This window comes from Portunus trituberculatus, chromosome 16, assembly GCF_017591435.1.
Source record: "Portunus trituberculatus isolate SZX2019 chromosome 16, ASM1759143v1, whole genome shotgun sequence".
Taxonomy (NCBI): domain Eukaryota; kingdom Metazoa; phylum Arthropoda; class Malacostraca; order Decapoda; family Portunidae; genus Portunus; species Portunus trituberculatus.
The window spans coordinates 12719382-12737504 of record NC_059270.1 but is presented as its reverse complement, the minus strand read 5'-3'; the positions used below and the strand labels follow the sequence as shown (position 1 = coordinate 12737504).

The 18123-nt window shown below is 40.5% G+C and overlaps 2 protein-coding genes across 4 annotated transcripts in view; both read left to right on the top strand.

The window, feature by feature from the left end:
- LOC123504600 overlaps positions 1-7514 on the top strand; it is a 49706-nt gene extending 42192 nt beyond the window's left edge. For both annotated transcript variants that reach the window (XM_045255261.1, XM_045255260.1), the window contains 3 exons: positions 2423-2456; positions 3446-3651; positions 4445-7514. In XM_045255261.1, coding sequence (XP_045111196.1) covers positions 2423-2456; positions 3446-3651; positions 4445-4468 — 264 coding nt within the window. In that variant the 3' untranslated portion in view covers positions 4469-7514. The remainder of the gene's footprint in view (positions 1-2422; positions 2457-3445; positions 3652-4444) is intronic.
- A 6936-nt stretch (positions 7515-14450) lies between these two features.
- LOC123504489 (apolipoprotein D-like) lies at positions 14451-16950 on the top strand. 2 transcript variants are annotated; one of them, XM_045255042.1, is made up of 5 exons: positions 14451-14497; positions 14923-15087; positions 15443-15659; positions 15847-16004; positions 16558-16950. In XM_045255042.1, exons 2-5 carry the CDS (start codon positions 14953-14955, stop codon positions 16771-16773), a joined length of 726 nt encoding a protein of 241 aa, XP_045110977.1. In that variant the 5' UTR covers positions 14451-14497; positions 14923-14952; the 3' UTR covers positions 16774-16950. The 2 variants fall into 2 exon arrangements, with proteins under 2 accessions (XP_045110977.1, XP_045110978.1); XM_045255043.1 differs by having other exon boundaries at positions 14468-14485.
- The last annotated feature ends 1173 nt before the right edge of the window (positions 16951-18123 follow it).

The window sequence follows — 18123 nt, the reverse complement described above, 5'->3', positions numbered from 1 at the left end:
TAGAACAAGGCTGCGATAATTATTCTGCGTACACGATTAAGTCTGTTCTCTAAATGCTGTCTGTTTATTCGACTAAACTTTTTGTCTGTCGCACACCAGTGGAATCCAGGACGCTTATGATATGAGCAGCCTAACGCAAGGAAATCTAACAATGCTTCGATATTATCAGTATTTTCAAAGGGTTTATTGTGCACCTGTAAAAATATGTTGGCCTAAAGATATTGTTTAGGGATTAGGAAATTGTAACATGGTATTGATGAAAGTTTGAAATGCGCTCTTTTATTACGCACTAAGTGTGAATGACCAGTGGGATCCAGCTGGGTCAGCACAGCATGGCAGCATTTGGTTTAACTAAGCTGGGGTCTACGCCTCTATTTCAAAGTCTAGACACCTGATGAACATCTCTTTATTATTATACAAGTATGAAGGGGTAAATGTTGCAGATGAAATGTGAGGCTTTGTTTTATACTGATGCTCACAGTGACTTTTTTCATCTGTCTTAATTGCTCTTGAATTTGGTTATGAATTTTCTTTCCTTTATGTTACACTTACATACGAGACATCTATGACGCCTCTCGACTACAACCTAGAGGGGTAAATTCTATTTTTAGACGTATAATGACTCTCCGTAATTACTCAAACACGTAATGCAGTGAGTATACAACTACCTTACATTGTATTAATTCTGCCTAATCACCGCCACACGGCGTACTTGCTCCCAGGTGCATCGTTTGAAATGTGAAAAATGAAGCTGGCGGCATACACAATTATATGTAGCTGAGAGTGACCTTTGCGCTCATCCTGGCCTTTGAGTCTGTGGTGGATGACATCCCTCACCAAGGGAGGTAGGGGTTTCTTCAGGTACCCATTTATCGATCAAGCCAAGCGAAGGATTAACAGCTGCTTGAACTGTTTGCCCACTGTATCCAGGTTCAGATAGGTATCTAGGTTCACCGATTTAGAGCCCCACGGCAGGCGCTGCACGACGGAGGCACTAGACCTATGTGTCACCATAAGAGTACTTGATGTTGTCACATAAAAATAAGAATAAAAAGCAGAGGTGATAATATAAAGCAGTAAACTTGTAGTAACGTGAAAACTGAAATATTTGGTACTCTAAGTGTATACGGATCGCATTTGAACAACCCCCGCCTTAAGAAAATATTTTATTATGACATTAAAATAATAGGCAAGTAGCTGTGAGAATATCATACTGTAAAAAGACATCAATTTGTTTAAACTCAAATATTTGGTATCATAAGTATATCTGATATGTAATAAAGTGACACTTGCTGTTGGAATAGTAAATTATGACGTTATTGCGTACTTTCATCTGTATTCGCTCAGTTGACCAGTTAGATTCTAGAATAACCCTTTCTGGATTCTCCTGTACATACGTATTTCCATAACTATTTACCTTGCCGTTGTGCTCATCATTCACATGAACACTCGAGGTAAGCTGTCTGAATTTGATTAGTATGCATAATTGAATACAAAGAAGGGCTGGTGCGTGACTGAATTACTGTAAAATGACGATGGTGTGTATGTGTGTGTGTGTGTGTGTGTGTGTGTGTGTGTGTGTGTGTGTGGGCGAAGCTGTGGGTGCCTGTGTGCATAAGAGACTATGACGTTGCAGTAAGGTGACTCAGAAAAAGCAACCGACAAAAATAGACATAATGGGGCATTTAAAGTGAGGAGAGCGTGAGGTGTGTGCGTGATCGGAGCGCTGCAACTCACTCGCTATCTTCCAGTTGAAGGTGCGGAGGTGTTTGGGGCGACACTTAATTGCTACTTCATTGCTCCTTCTAATCTGTTCAGGCAGTTGAGCTTATTGGATCGGCCAGCCTTGAGGAGGGGCGAGAACAGAGGATAGTCATTACTTGTTGTTGAGTCTCTTGTCACCTGTGAAAGCGTGAAAGAGTTTGTTACCTGTTTGATTATAGTGGTACGTTCTCTAATTGTTCTCCTCAATTCCTTGATATATTGTGCTAACTAGCCTTGAGGAAGGTCGAGAAGAGGGGAATCATTGCTTGTCATGGAATATTTTGTTACCTGTAAGTCACTTTTACTTATTCATTTACTTGTGCTTCCCCTGATAATTGCCCTCCTTCATTCTCTAATTTAATGTGTTAGTTAGCCTTAAGGAGGGAAGAAAACTGAAGAATCATTGCTTGCTTTCAGTATTAAACTAGTCACCTATAAAAGTATAACAATCTTCCTATTTGAAAATACTGAAAAAAGACGTTATTTTGAATCATTTCTCCACAAACAGTCGGCTTTCCTACAGTGAATGTACGGAAAAAAAGAATAGTGTGACTGAGAAATGTGCGGGGGTCAGCTATAAGAATGCGAGAGGTGCTTTTAGTCACCTGCTGGTTTGTGGTAAATCATCTAACTGTTTTCCTTTTCCTCCCTCCTTCAGGTTGCCAGCGTGGGCGAGGAGCAGGATGGGAATAGTAAGTATATTAAGTTTTCACGTTTTTCCTCATCCTTTCTCTCTCATTACCAGGTGCTCGTTGTCTGCTCCTATTACTCTGAGTTTTATCTTTTCACCAATCTCTCGTGACACTTTGTTGTTGCAATTAGCGTTGTGTTTCTAGAAATATTTCAATGTATATATATAGTTTTGCTTTGTTTTTATGTTAAAGGTATGTCATTTTGACCTCTGCACACACACACACACACACACACACACACACACACACACACACACACACACACACACACACACACACACACACACACACACACTCTCTCTCTCTCTCTCCCTCTCTCTGTCGTGTCTCGCATTATTAATTCCTCCTACTCTTTTTACCAGACTTGGTCCCATGTTATCCTTTCGTCTTTGTCCTTAAGCTTTTTGTTAAATGTCCCCTGCGTGTTTTGTTTCTGTACGTGTGTTATTTTGTTGCATTACTGATTGTTGTCTGTCTGTTTGTCTGTCTGCCTGCCTGTCTGTCTGCTTGTTTGTTTCCCTGTGTCTTTATCGATTTGTTCCATCTCTGTTTTTGCCTGTCTGTCCTTTTGTCTGTCTTTTTGCTCGTTTGTTTACATAACCGTACTCTCTCTCTCTCTCTCTCTCTCTCTCTCTCTCTCTCTCTCTCTCTCTCTCTGCAGCTGTATAATCTTAAAATCTGATGTGTTTGTCTATAAATAAGTCTTCACAAACAGTAATTATATGGTATAGTTTGGTGCACACTTTCCGGATTCTAGCATAAATGTTCCCCCAACACTGATGTATTTTTTAGCATCATCTTCAACATTTTAGGAACAACAACAACAGTAGTAGTGGTAGTAGTAGTAGTAGTAGTAGTAGTAGTAGTAGTAGTAGTAGTAGTAGTAGTAGTAGTAGTAGTAGTAGTAGTAGTAGTAGTAGTAGTAGTAACATTTATAGATTTTACCCCTCCGCTTCTCATTTCTAAACCGTATTTTCTTTCTTCCTCAGGTATAGATAATGAGAGGGAGGGTGAAGAGGAGGGACAGGAAGAGGAGGAAGCCGAGGAGAGGAAAGACCCCGATGGTAAGGAGACCTCTCCTTTGGACACACAGGAGCCAGCCAGGTCCCCCGAGCTCCCTGAAGACTTGGTGAAGGGCGTGACGAGTCTTGACGGGGACGGGACAGCTGACACGCTCCTATCCGACCCTGTGGCGGTGAGTGTGGCTGGTAGGCCTATATTCAGAAACTCTTTGTCTCTCACCACTATCATCTTCCAAAACCACAAATATGATTAGCCAGGTTTTTAACGATGTTCCTCATGTGTATGATGAAATTTTGTGGAAGTAAGACCATAAACCACTCTTCCCAGCCCGTGTCACTTCAATTACAGGCCTTTGATAGCAGTCGGGTTGAGAACAAAACGCTTCATATATGGTCTTTAGAATTATTTCATGAAGTTGAACATAAGACTGCTAGTATGTACAGTAAGAATGGAAGAACATAAAAAAAGACGTAATGGCGTTAGACGAATAAATTGATAGTGACACATTGATAGGTTGCATGATGATTGATACTAAAAATGTAAGAGTATAAAAAATATGGAAAACTGCAAGGAACCATCAAATCTTCATGTGGCAGTCCCTGTATGAAACATATTTACTTTTTTCCACGTATCATTTCCATCCATAAATTTGTCTAATCATCTTTTAAAGCTGCCTAATTACTGAGTTTGTTGGACTCTCATTTTGAAAACATGCTTCCTTCCTTATCTTTTTTAAATCTAACTTTATCAAGATGAAACCAGTTATTTCTTATCCTGTCACGATAACTGCCCCTTCGTGGAGATTGTATATAGAGAAGAGTTCTTAGAGAATATATACTAACATACTAACATTAACTTTTGAATTACTGGCCAGTGTAATGTATTTATACTAACAATGCTTTATATATATGTAGTAAAAATTGATACTAACCATATTTTCTTTCTCTTTTCTTCCATGCCTTCAGGAGTCTGAATCTGTCGCTGTGTAAACCAAGGAATTTTATATTATTTTTTCCCTATTATAAGTTCCTCCACGTATTTCCTCCTCCACGTCTTGTACCTTCACCTGCATACTTTCTTCCCCCTGTCCACACACCGTCGGCTCTCCTTGTGAGCTGACAGACCAAGATAGTCCTGCATATAGAAATACAAGTTTTCTACCAAATAAGTGAACGTCGTTTTTAGTTTACAAGTTCTTACGTGAGAGATGTTCGTGTGGATACCAGCCAAATGGCTCACTAAGGACCAAACACGTCATTTCAGTGCATGAAGAGCAAAGAAAATGTATATGAATTGGACTTAGTTACAATACGTAAAGCTTAGTGAAGGTGAATGCCATGACCTTTGAAGTAATGAGAAAAAGAGAGACAGCGAACGAGTGTATGAAATGCGGATATACTCGTATAATGTTAAGTATAGTTAATGAGTGTTTCATGTACATACTAGGATTGTTTGTATTGGTGCATGAGCAGGGTGTGTCTCAGCCTGACTCTTGACGTTAGTGGCGTATTTCTGTATGTATATTATTTACATGACGATTCTAAGCATCTTGACAAACTCAAACAAACAGATGATCTGCCTTGGTTTCGTTCAACAGTGAATGCATAGGAAGGGGAAAAATGACATTTTTTACTTAAATTTTTGCAATTTGAACTGTTTGAAGGAGAAGAATCAAGGAATATCTAGAATGTAACTTTCCATCTTGACTGAAATTCCCTTCTGCTCAGCTTATTTTAACATGATTATATTTTTCAATTGCATTTCCCTGAACTCTTCTCTCTCTCATGTAAAAATGAAACGAGATAAAAAATAATGTTACTGTTTTAAGTAACGGTTAGGGAGTGAACGAAGTAGTTAGGATACAAATGAAGGAAGGATGCGTTGCGAAAACTAGCTCACATTGATTATATTTTCCTATGAAATTCAAAATTGTTTCGCCATAAGTATATGATCTGGTGTGATTGATTAAAAAAAAAAAAAAATGAAATCGTACAGCAAAATTTGATTACTTTAGTTGTCAAGACTTTTTTTTTATCATCCTGGTCAATTAGTGAAAAGGCAATGTTTTTCTTCGCACAGCAGGATGAATGTGGAAAGATGATGATGATAGTGATGATGGTGATGATGATAATAATGGCGATATAACAATGTGTCATAGACTTTTATATTTGGCTAGTGGTCGCCTCGTGTTGTGGAGGCGACGAGGACCAATGGAAGCACAGCACGTTTCTCCACAACCAATGGGGAGGAAGGCTCTCCCAACCCACCCAATCCCAACTATTTCTTTCCTTTGTAACTTTTCTTTCCTGAACTCCGGTGCCACATTTAGCCAAAACTCTCCCGACAGTACAATAACTGTATATAGTTCTGTTTCATTAGGTAACGAACGAAAAAAAAAAAAATCCAGTTAGTCTGATTTTTTTTTCTTTGCTTTTCAATTTTCATGTTTGTATTTCCCTCTCGAGAATGATTGATATTTTGTGCATCTCAAATAAACGTCCCAGAAACATTACATGCTGACTATGTACGTACTATTGGCCTTGAATTGCCTTACTGAAATAATCTCTCTCAAGGCTGTGTATGTATAGACTTACCTTAACTTCATAATAATACTAACTTTAATTACGACAGCCAACCACCATATTCCAAGGTCTTTCTGCCCCTTTCTGCACATATATAGGTGCATTCATAATAATAATACAGATCCGTGCCCTTGAGTGTGTCCGTGGTCCGTATTCTGAAACTCTCTGCTCTCTTATCACGACTATTTTCAAGAGTCACAGAAATGATCAAACCGTTTCTCAAGAGTGTTTCATTAGTCAAAAAGTAGAAACCATGGTAATCTGTATCTAGCCTTGGAAAAATATATATATACTTTTGAAAACCCGTGTAACTTCAACTTCGTGGAGGCTTTTGAATGTAGTAGAGGTGCAGCGCAGAAGTGTTTCATAATCCGGTCCTATATTTGTCTCTCTTGACGTGACACCCTCTCAATCCCCGTACCTGAGTCGTGCCGTGTCCGAGAACCTGCTCAGTTACCCTTGGCGCGGCAGGCGAGAAGAAAACCGTGCTGTGCCGCGCCGTCCTATTTGGGTGACTGTTACAACTCGTGGTTAGAGAAGCAACACGTAATATTATGGTACTTTCCTTTCCTGTGACATAACATATTACTCAGTGTAAGGTAAAACAAAACAAAATGCCAATATATAGTTATGTGTCAAGACGATTCACATAGTACTTAATTTCTGAAAAGTCATTGTATATTTCAGATAAGTTTCTACGTTATCTGTAGTTTTTAGAGGAGTAAGGATCACACCCTGAATAACCGCCCTTTATTTTGAGCGCTGTGCTAAGTGAGCTGGCAGAGGGATACATAACGAAGACATTTCCGGTCATAACACACGGGGCTCGTACACGTGATGATGAGGAAATGGCTGGAGTAGAAAGAAGTCTGGTGGACGGCAGAGCCCACGCCTGGTTCTATCCAGCCTTTCTCTTTAGCCACTTCAGTGTGTCTTCGGTGCCAAGCTCTTAGAACGACCAGTATGAGTGCACCAGACAAGAGTATGCTGTGTGTGTGTGTGTGTGTGTGTGTGTGTGTGTGTTTCTGATGCCAAGTCTTAGTGTCTCAGTACCGTAGTGGCAGAGTCGGACGTCGAGCAAAGTGTCAAAATGTTTAGAGCAGAGAGGGTTAGTTGCGTCACTCGCTCTGTCACCTCCTTGCTCTCGGGAAGGAGTTACGGTCGGGTTGTAGCATCACGGCTTCCGGAACTTACAAGGAGATATTGACTCACGGCCTGCATTTGGATTTCTTGCTACTGAATGGTGAATAGGCATGCATGTCTAAAGATGCAAATTGTTTTCAAATATGGAAATGCAAAAGATATGGAACGTATTGTCACTATATTTCATGATAAACTTGAGTTATAGAATAAATAGATACAGGTGACCATTGATTTCCGTAACTCTATACTCAGCAGTTTAATTTTTCACATCTGTCTCTCTCTCTCTCTCTCTCTCTCTCTCTCTCTCTCTCTCTCTCTCTCTCTCTCTCTCTCTCTCTCTCTCTCTCTCTCTCTCTCTCTCTCTCTCTCTCTCTCTCTCTCTCTCTCTCTCTCTCTCTCTCTCTCTCTCTCTCTCTCTCTCTCTTCTATGATGCTGTTTGATATATTTGGTTCGCTGTCTGCTTTGTTAGCGATGATATTTGCAAGGCATAACCACATCTCTTATAATATTTATTTGTACACCATCGATGGAACATTTATTGAGCCCATATTGTATGAAGTTTTTTTTTTTTTTTTATCTCTTTCAGCTTTTTATTTCAATTGTTATAATTATAAGTATTCATTTTGTAAAGTTTTGCTTCCTACATTCAAACTTCCTTATCTAACTTTTATGACTTTTCTACGTAACCTTCTTTAATAAACAATCTTCACATATAACAAAGTGTTCTGTTGATGTTTGACCAAAGTGGCTACTTATATGTTAACAGCTTGGACTTTTATACGAAGAATATAAAGGTATATCAAGGCACTTCCGCGATCAGAAACTAATTTGTGCTCATTTATTCAGGCTTTTGGTTTGTAGATGAGTAGGTACGTAAGATTTCTATTTATTTTTCATTAGATATTTTTCCACTTGGTTTATTTTTATCGTTTATTTTATCATTTTTTTCGGTATCTTTATCTTCTTTGCCTTTTCTCTCGTTCATTTTGATTTTAATCAACATATTTGAACGTAAAAACAGTTCTTTTTTTCTATTTTTATTAAATAAGAATGGTTAGTATTGGCCGGCAATCTGCGGAGCACGTGTTCCTGTTGAATATGATTTTCATGCTCCATGTCTGAGGAAGGCAAAAGCGGTGCCTGCCAGGATGCCCCATTCACAGGGTTTTCTGAGAGCAAATTATAACATATACGCTTCTCACAAAACCAGCGAGACTGGTGGCTTTCCAGGCAGCCCTACGCCTTACTGGTCACCCTTGGCCTCTCCCACGTAGAATCGCCGATTAAAGACACAACCCAATGAGCAGAATTGTCCTCCAGGAAGCAGGAATTCAATTGTACGTACAGTCGGGAACGGTGTTCTGGGAAGCCGAACATTTGGCCTCGATCTGTCCTCATGGAGCAGCTCTTATTCTGACACGTTTTCCCTTCTGTTTTATTTATTATTATTTACTATACTAATGGTATCAGTATAATAACACGGAGGCTTGGACACACGGAATACTTAACTGCTACAGAAGTTAATCATCAGTTAATTTCAGATAACTGATAAATTAGTGAGATACAGTACGAGTGATATATATATATATATATATATATATATATATATATATATATATATATATATATATATATATATATATATATATATATATATATATATATATATATATATATATATATATATATATGAGGCCAGAGAGTTGAATGTGCACATTTCATGATTTTTTCTCATATTTCTGACTCATCTTCTCCTTTGTGAGAGTGGAGGACAACACCAACACTCGACCGCAACGAGGCGTGTGCGCTCTTACGTTTTAGAGTGTTTGGAGGTGTAACAGGAAGGCGGCGATGTGGTGGTGGAGGTGGTGGTGTGTGTGTGTAGTGTGGTGTGGTGTGGTGTGGTGGTGATTGGCTGTGTGATGCAGGGTGTCTGGGTGTAAGTGCTCCAGTCTGTAATGGTTATCTGTAACTCATGTGATGAATATATTCTATGATATATATTCGCTTTATCTGTCACTATATAACTCCACGACGTACATTTCTAAGTTCACAAACTTCTCCAAGACGTTTAGTTCCGTTGGCGAACTTTTGCGCCGCCACCCCGCGAGGGCTCGTGGTGCACACGAGAGCATCACGCACATCACGAATGTTTGTAAACAAATCGTTATTTTTGTATTCCTGCGTGGGAATTGGTCACTGTAATACTACTAATATTAATACAACATGTATTTAATGGACATGAATAATACACAATAAAAATTATATAAGGAAAAATGTCGTGTAATTTCTACTTTTACCTCCGAGGTGAGGAGTAACCCATTCAAGGAGGTTTATAAAGAATGATTCGCCCTCCTTAAACTCCCTAAAGAGGATTGTAACAATCAACACGTATAATTCATGATATATATCTTTAATTTACCATTTACAGATAGCAGAATAGGAGAGTAACAAAGAGTAAGTGAAGTTCCATGAGCCCAGTACGGAATATTGCAACACAAAACCATGTGATGTACAATAATCATTTAGTCTAAAGGCTAGACAGAACAGAGCAGAAAAGCAATATAGTTATCACAGTGACTGTTGTATAATATGTATGAATGAAGTGCTCTTAACACACTGGACGGAAGCTGTGGACAATGATGTGTGTGAGGCGGGGGTGGCGAGGCCTGGTTTCCGGTCCCGCCTCCTTGTGACTCGGCGGTACGCACCTTTGAGCGGCGGCAGAGGCGGGGTTATGCAACAGGGACTAAGGGATCGCCGCTCTTCACGGACAGATACACATTTTTTTTTTTCTCGATTCTTTTCCTGACCTTTTTGTACTCGAATATCTTCAACGGTATGCAATTATCTTTTCATCTACATCTATTAATATTTTTTATTTACACCTATTTAACAGTGTATTTTGTGTGCATGTGTATGTGTGTGTGTGTGTGTGTGTGTGTGTGTGTGTGTGTGTGTGTGTGTGTGTGTGTGTGTGTGTGTGTGTAATTCACCTCGGTCGTCTGCTGGTCACCCAACCAGTCTTCCCCATTACAGAGCGAGCTCAGAGCTCATAGATCGATCTTCGGGTAGGCCACACAACACACACCGGGAAAGCGAGGCCACAACCCCTCGAGTTACATCCCGTACCTATTTACTGCTAGGTGAACAGGTGCCACACATTAAGAGGCTTGCCTATTTGCCTGGCCCATTCCCAGGACTCGAACCCGGCCCTCTCGATTGTGAGTCGAGCGTGCTAACCACTACACTACGCGGTGTGTGTGTGTGTGTGTGTGTGTGTGGAACACACACACACACACACACACACACACACACACACACACACACACACACACACACACACACACACACACCGCGTAGTGTAGTGGTTAGCACGCTCGACTCACAATCGAGAGGGCCGGGTTCGAGTCCCGGGAAGTGGCAAGGCAAATGGGCAAGCCTATTAATGTATGGCACCTGTTCATCTAGCAGTAAATAGGTACGGGATGTAACTCGAGGGGTTGTGGCCTCGCTTTCCCGGTGTGTGTTATGTGTGTTGTGGTCTCAGTCCTACCCGAAGATTGGTCTATGAGCTCTGAGCTCGCTCTGTAATGGGGAAGACTGGCTGGGTGACCAGCAAGCGACCGATGTGAATTACACACACACACAGACACACACACACAAAATACACTGTTAAATAGGTGTAAATAAAGAATATTAATAGATGTAGATGAAAAGATAATTGCATACCGTTGAAGATATACGAGTACAAAAAGGTCACACACACACGCGCGCGCGATAAATTAGACGTAGAGGTATATGACAACATAAGTACATAACAACTAAACCTGTAAGAAGCTGTCAGGGCTACACGTGGCAGTCATTACATGAAACACACCGAGCTATTTCCAACGACAATCTTATCTGATCTTCTGTTAAACTTTCCTATTGAGTCAACACTAGCAACATGTGATTACTGACTATTCCATTCACCATATATCATTAATGTAGTACATGGATAAAAAAAAATAAAAGGCCTTGACAAAGAAGTTCCAAGAAGAGTCAGGTAACTGTCCATGAAGTTAAGTGGAGCCTGGGTCTGTGAGTTTTGCGTAACCAATGACTGGAAGGTGATACGCTGGAGGCTGACTGTACTGTGGCAGTAACAGGAAACGGTGATGGCAACGCGGTGAGTGAGGGAAGGAGTCAAGGATAATGGCAATACAACACTACTAGTCACAAGTTCAAGTTGGGATGACTATAAGGTTTTCTCTCTTGGTAGCAAAAGTGTGATGACATGCGAAAGCACTGGGATATAGATTTTATTTATTTTTTTTGTTATATCTTATGCGTCAGAGAGAACAAGGAAGAATAACATACTTGAAAACTACCTAAAAAGAATGTAGAAGAATAGAAAAGAAGTGGTAGGGATGGTAGTAGTAGTAGTAGTAGAAGTAGTAGTAGTAGTAGTAGTACTAGTAGTAGTTATAGTACTAATAATAGTAGTAGCAGTAGTTCGGGTTTTCATAGTTGCAAATATTTCATCAATCATATCACGCCTTTATCTCATCCTGTGCACTGGTGTATCCTTTCCTCGGTAACAGAGAGCTCAGTTTTACCTGCACGATTCATTCCCTCTCTTCTAGGTAGAGGAGTCTTACGAAACATCAGGTGAGTTCGAGGAAGTGACAAGTTTCCGGTGATCTGTTCGAGGGAGCGGAGACTCTCGCGTGAGTTACGAGGCAGCAGCGTCACGCCCACGCGGCTCTGGATGTCTCTCTCTCTCTCTCTCTCTCTCTCAGAACTGTCCTCTGTCGCATTGTTTTTTTGACATTGAATAGCTTTACTGGGAAGCGAGTGTTGTTGTTTTTTCCTTCTCAATGTGTGTTGACATCCGCTGATGTTGGTTACCTGAGAATAATGAAACCAATTAAATATACTCGGAAAACATCCATGCGACTAGTAAACTATGTGACATTCGCCATGAAGTATGTTGATGCTGTTGTTTACTTGAGCGAAATTAAAATATTTATATTGAAATTAACATTACTTCGAAACGCGTGTTGATTCATTTTCTTAGTCTATATTCCGATTTTGTCTACCTGGACGAAGGGAAACCGGTTAACAAAAGGATGAATTGGCGCTGTTGGAAAAGTAATGTTAATTTTTATGTTCGGAATTTCATTGCCTTGTGTTCTAATGTATGTTAGGAATGTTGTTAACCCGAACGAATAGAAGCCAAATCTGCCTCATTGAACACTGGTTAAATTATGTACAGATGATTGTTTAGCGAGCCTTAATGTAGAAAACTAAAAATTTTCGTTATCACGCTGCACGAATAAAAGGAAATAGTTTAAGCTGACAGATGACTTCAAGAGTTGCTTTTTGTTATAGTGATATCATAACTTCAATATTGGAAATGTAAGAGCCATACTAATATGGTAAGCATCTACCTCCTCCTCCTCCAACTCCTCCTTCTCCTCCTCCTCCTCCTCCTCCTCCTCCTCCTGTTCTTCCTCCTCTTCCTGTTCTCGTTCTTGTTCTTCTTGCTCTTGTTCTTCTTGTTCTTGTTCTTGTTCTTGTTCTTGTTCTTGTTCTTGTTCTTCTTGTTCTTCTTGTTTTTCTTCTTCCTCCTCCTCCTCCTCCTCTTCCTTTATAACTTCCCCTTCACTTTTTCCTCATTACTTGATGGTTTCCACGAAAGCTTATCGCTGTACAGCAACAAAACATTCCAGCTAAAGTGAGGCAGATGTTAGTTAGTTAGGCCTAATAATGCTCCGAGAATTACCAGTGGATTCTGTTTGGTCTTTGCAGCAACACACACACACACACACACACACATACTCTCTCTCTCTCTCTCTCTCTCTCTCTCTCTCTCTCTCTCTCTCTCTCTCTTTCTGGAATTGTTATGAATCATCCCCCGAGGTCACGGTACTTGTTACCTTCCCTCTGATGAAGTTCTTCCACAGTCACGTTGTCTTGTAAAGTCTCAAGGACAAAATATAGGAACCTGTTAGTTGATCAGATGATACAACTGTCTGAGGAAAGCTTTTCATTGAATCTATGCCATCTCTTTTCTGTTTTTTTTTTGCTTTCCTCCCTATGTCTCAATTTTCTGTCTCTTTCTGTCTTTCTCTTTTTTCTTTTCTTGCTCCCGTTTCGTTTCCTTTGACTTGTTTTAGTACCGCTTTCTCGTTGACTTCATTTTACCTCTTTCTCTCTCGTCCTTCTTTTCTCTCCTTTTCGTCCTTCTCACTTCGTTTTACTTGTCATTCCATCACGCTCTGTTTTTTCTTTGCCGTTCTTTCTTTTCTTCCTTTTGTGTCGATCGCTTTTGTCTTATTTTTGCTTCTCTCGTCTTTTCTGTCTTCTTATATATCTTTTTAAATTCTAACATTCTTTTCCATGTCGATTCGCACTCTGTGGGTTATGTATTGTATTAATGCATATCACTGTGTATTTCTCTGCGCATTCAGCTAGCGCGTGAGCCTGTGCTCCCGAGTCGCTACTGGCCGCCATTTCCTACCCTTTGTAGCTCTAAGGACAAGTAAAGAATCTACGTGTACTGCGTGTACTTAGGCATACACGCCCTCCATTATACATCCCGCAACCAACATGGCGCAGTGAGTAGGATCACACTCCAGCTTGAATCATTCCTTCACGGTCTTCAACTCTCTCTGTCTTTAAGTCTTTCTAAGTGTTCTGACCTCATTACATTTCAGATACCTTCCTTGTCTATCCGCAAACTTTGATCAGCTTCCTCTTTTTCCTCTTCATTTTAATCTCTTTTAGCCTTCTAACAATTCTGACTGTCAATTCTTAACTTTAATCCTTATCTGTCTCTACATCTTACATACTTATTTTTATACTTTTTGTTTTGTTTATCCTTTCTCTCTCTCTCTCTCTCTCTCTCTCTCTCTCTCTCTCTCTCTCTCTCTCTCTCTCTCTCTCTCTCTCTCTTCCATATTTCATTCCAAGTCCTCTGTCTGTATCCTTCCACTGACTTCAATCGCCCTTTTCAATCCCGCACCTCACTCTCTCCACCGTGAAGTAAAGAATACGCGCTGACCATCATCACCTTCTCATCCCCTGTACTTAAGGCTTCTTCCACTTCCAGCTACAGCTTCATTCATACAAAAAAAAGTCCTCGTAGTTATGTAGAAAAAAGGGTGGAGCGCACGCACTTCCCCTCTGTTCCCCCTCCTGCGTCCCTCCCTTTCCGTCACACTGCACACCCTGGTATATAAAATGACACTGAGAGGATTTTCATGCCAGTCACACCACGGCTATCCTAACAGGTGCTATTCAAGGTGTGTGTGTGTGTGTGTGTGTGTGTGTGTAGAGAGAGAGAGAGAGAGAGAGAGAGAGAGAGAGAGAGAGAGAGAGAGAGAGAGAGAGAGAGAGAGAGAGAGAGCGCTGAAGATGAATAAATGTGCGCTTTTCATGAAATAATCAAATAGGTTGTTTTTTCTAGTCGTAAACTTTCAGGTGTTTATTTGTTTTGTTACCTTTTATGATGCCAGGAATGAACATATAATACATTTCTCTCTCTCCTGTAGACGTCCTGGTGACCACAAAGCTTTGACATCTTAAGGAATTCTAGTCTTATTCTATTAGTGTTGTTGCGTATTAGCTCATCATCACTCATTCTATTTAAGATAACATTGTAGATGTTGATAGATACTATATCTTATAATGTTTGATGTGATTTTATGATTGACCTTTTCTTGGTCAGTGTGAGCAGTAAGGCAGAGCAGCGATCATCATGCAGGCATCAGGCAGAAGTGTGGCGATGGCAGTGGTGGTGGTGAGCGTGCTCGCCGCCACTACCACCGCCCACATGATGGGTCTGGGAAGCTGCAAGAACTTCGAAGGCATGCAAAACTTCGATCCTGCCCGGGTAAGTGTTTGCTTTCGTTATGCCTTGGACTTTATTTTGAAACACATCCACGCCGCATCTCCGACTACGTTAACCTCGTTAAACTAGTGGTTAAAGTTTAGGTGACAGGTTTTTACAGTGTTTCTACGGTTCTAGTGACAGATTAAGGGGACTTCTTCTTTATTAACAAGAAAAACATTCTTAAAAACCTGGTAATCACATCTATAGTATTGCAAAATAATCGTGGTAAGAAACAAAAGAGTTTCAGAACACGATTCTTTATAAGTCCGTCCGTCCCACAGAGACAACATTTATCGGTATTTTTTTGGCATACATTGCTGAGCTGATTTTGATTGGATTGTCTGGTGCTTTTCAGTTCAACGGGACCTGGTACGTCATGAATAAGGTTGGCACGCGGAGTGATTGCCTCGTCGTGACCTACAATCTTATGGAGGACGACCAGAGCTTTGAGGTGAAGGAGGTGCGGCGGCCGCCCTACAGTGATGTCATCCCTCTCGACTTTGCCATCACTAACACTGGCTCGTTGACGCCCAAGGGTGATAGCGGGAAATTTACTGTCAGGTGGAATAACGGTAAGCTATTCCTGCAAGGGGACTGGCAATTAAGTGGGCCATTTTTATTTATTTTTTGGGGCCTTGGCCAACTTTCCTCTCTTACATAAAAAAATAAAATACTATTATAATTTTTGGTGTGGCACAGGGCAATGACGGAAGATGATGAGGCAAACTTAATCATTTTGGTTTCGTTCCCTTACTACAGGCATCATTCCCTTCACCGGCACCTATGCAATCCCCAACACTGACTACGAAAACTTCGCCATTGATATCGAGTGCCAGGAGTTCTTTGGGTTCCTGAGACGAGTGTCAGCCACGATCCTCAGCAGAAACCCTGAGATGGCTTCTGCAAAGGTTGAAGAGGTAAGTTGTTGAGTAGTTATTTGGAAATTTGGCATACCTTCCCCCTTCTTTTGCTATCTCATAGTGTGTTACTTCCTTGATGACGATAGTGTAGTGCAAGGCAGTGTTTAGTGGCTGGGGAAAGGGAGTGCATATCTATTCTTTCCTAGTGGTGATTCTGTGGGTGGGTATTAAATTTTCTAGAGTTTCTGGGTGCTCATTTAGAAGGAAAGGAATGAAGGCGTGTAGAGGAAGTGTTTTCATTGGCAGGTATAAATCTACAAGGTATACAGGCACGTTTCCTTCATATGATTGAAGTCTGTATTGTGACTCTTCATGCCCTAGTAGGTCTGTGTCCTCTCAGACTACTAATTCAGCTATTTTCTTGAACTGAATGATAACATTCATTTTATGATTCAAGAAAATAAAGAATAACTTGTTTCCACAAATTAGACGCCTAATAGATTCTTGGAGATGAGACCCTTATTGTCTTGAACTACTTTACCTACATCACATTTAGTTATCTTACGCCTCACCAACATTGCCTTATAGCTAAGCTACGTTCTATTCTTAGCTGCTGGATGAACTGGCATCACAGTTCGAAATTCCAAGAAATCGAATGAACGCAGTGGACCAAAGCAACTGCGTCGAAATGGAAGCAAACGACTTCAACTTCGTTGTGGACGAGAATGGCATCAGGAGCGCATTGAAAGAATTAAAAAAGATTGAGTACCTGTCAAAGCTGTCTCCTGAACAGGCAGCTGAAATTGTGGAAACTTTTGAAAACTGAATGCTTGGAGAAGAATGCAGACTGTCAACACTGCATGAGCTGAATGTGTCACGACACGCATCTTTTGAAAAATGCTCGTCACACGTGGCCATGTAAAGGACACTACTTTTATGAATTCTTTCCTTTATGTTACATTTCCATGGACTTTTCATTCTTCCAATAAAATCTAAACTGGTTTCAAACTGTTTTACAATGTTACGCGAAGTGGAAAGAGAGGAATACAGTGCAATGATCTGCCTTGTTCATTCCATTGAAAACACATTAATGTCAAGGAGAGACAAATCCTTGACCATAGAAGCCTGTAGCCTGAAGTACACCAGGCATGCAGACACACATTACACACTAGCACCCAATACATTACTGGCAACACATTAACGATAGGAAGAAGGAGCTTGCATCTCTCAATGGCTAATGACAATAAAAGAAATGTTATCCTTTATCTATAGTAACACATTTGGCACAGCCGTGAGACAAGATTGGGATCACCGGCAGAGTGGAAACATTTAGATTCGTGTCCTTTGATCACATGGTCTATGTTCATCTAACACAGAACAGGAACAGGACATGAGCTGAGATGTAAGCTTTCCCAGTGGCGTGCAGTGGCTTCATGGCTTCGCTCTGTCTTTTATTGTCAGCCAACCTTGTTCCCTGCTGCGTTCTGCATATGTGTACCTTGTTGCACTTTGATGCATCCTCTCTAGACTCTACAGCAGAGGTTCTCAATTTTTATCTGGTTAAGATTCCCTTGAATTATAAGACCATCTACCCGACCCCCGAGTAAACTGACATCGAATAGAATGTTAATTAAGTGACTGACAATAATTCAGTATTTGATAGTATACTGCGAAGGATATTATTACGTACATCAGCCCTCTAAGTATCCCTGGAAATCTTCTTGTGAACCTCTAGAGGTTCGCGAACCTCAGGTTGAGAACTGCTGGTCTCTACTCTAACAACGCACATATCTACAGTAGTATCCATGGTAGTCTGTTTTGTCAAGTAGAAAATATTGCAGTTACTGGTATACAAATAACAGATAACACAAGATCGGATTTGTCTTAATTGTTCATTGATATATGGTAAATTAGCATGTGATGGACACAGTACAAGTTAACTATGCTCAGAGGCTACAATGCTACTGTAAGGCAGCCAAGAACAGTGGGGCATGACAGCAGGTAACGTAATGTCATTGAGGGAAGTGTGGTGGTGATTACTAGGAGGGCAGCGTGTGAAGGCAGTATATGTCTAGCTCAAGATTTTATTCTTAACTTAATAGAAGAGTTTAGGATGGAACTAGACACTAAAATTGGAGTTACATCAATACTTAGCAGGGAAAGAGTGATGAGAACA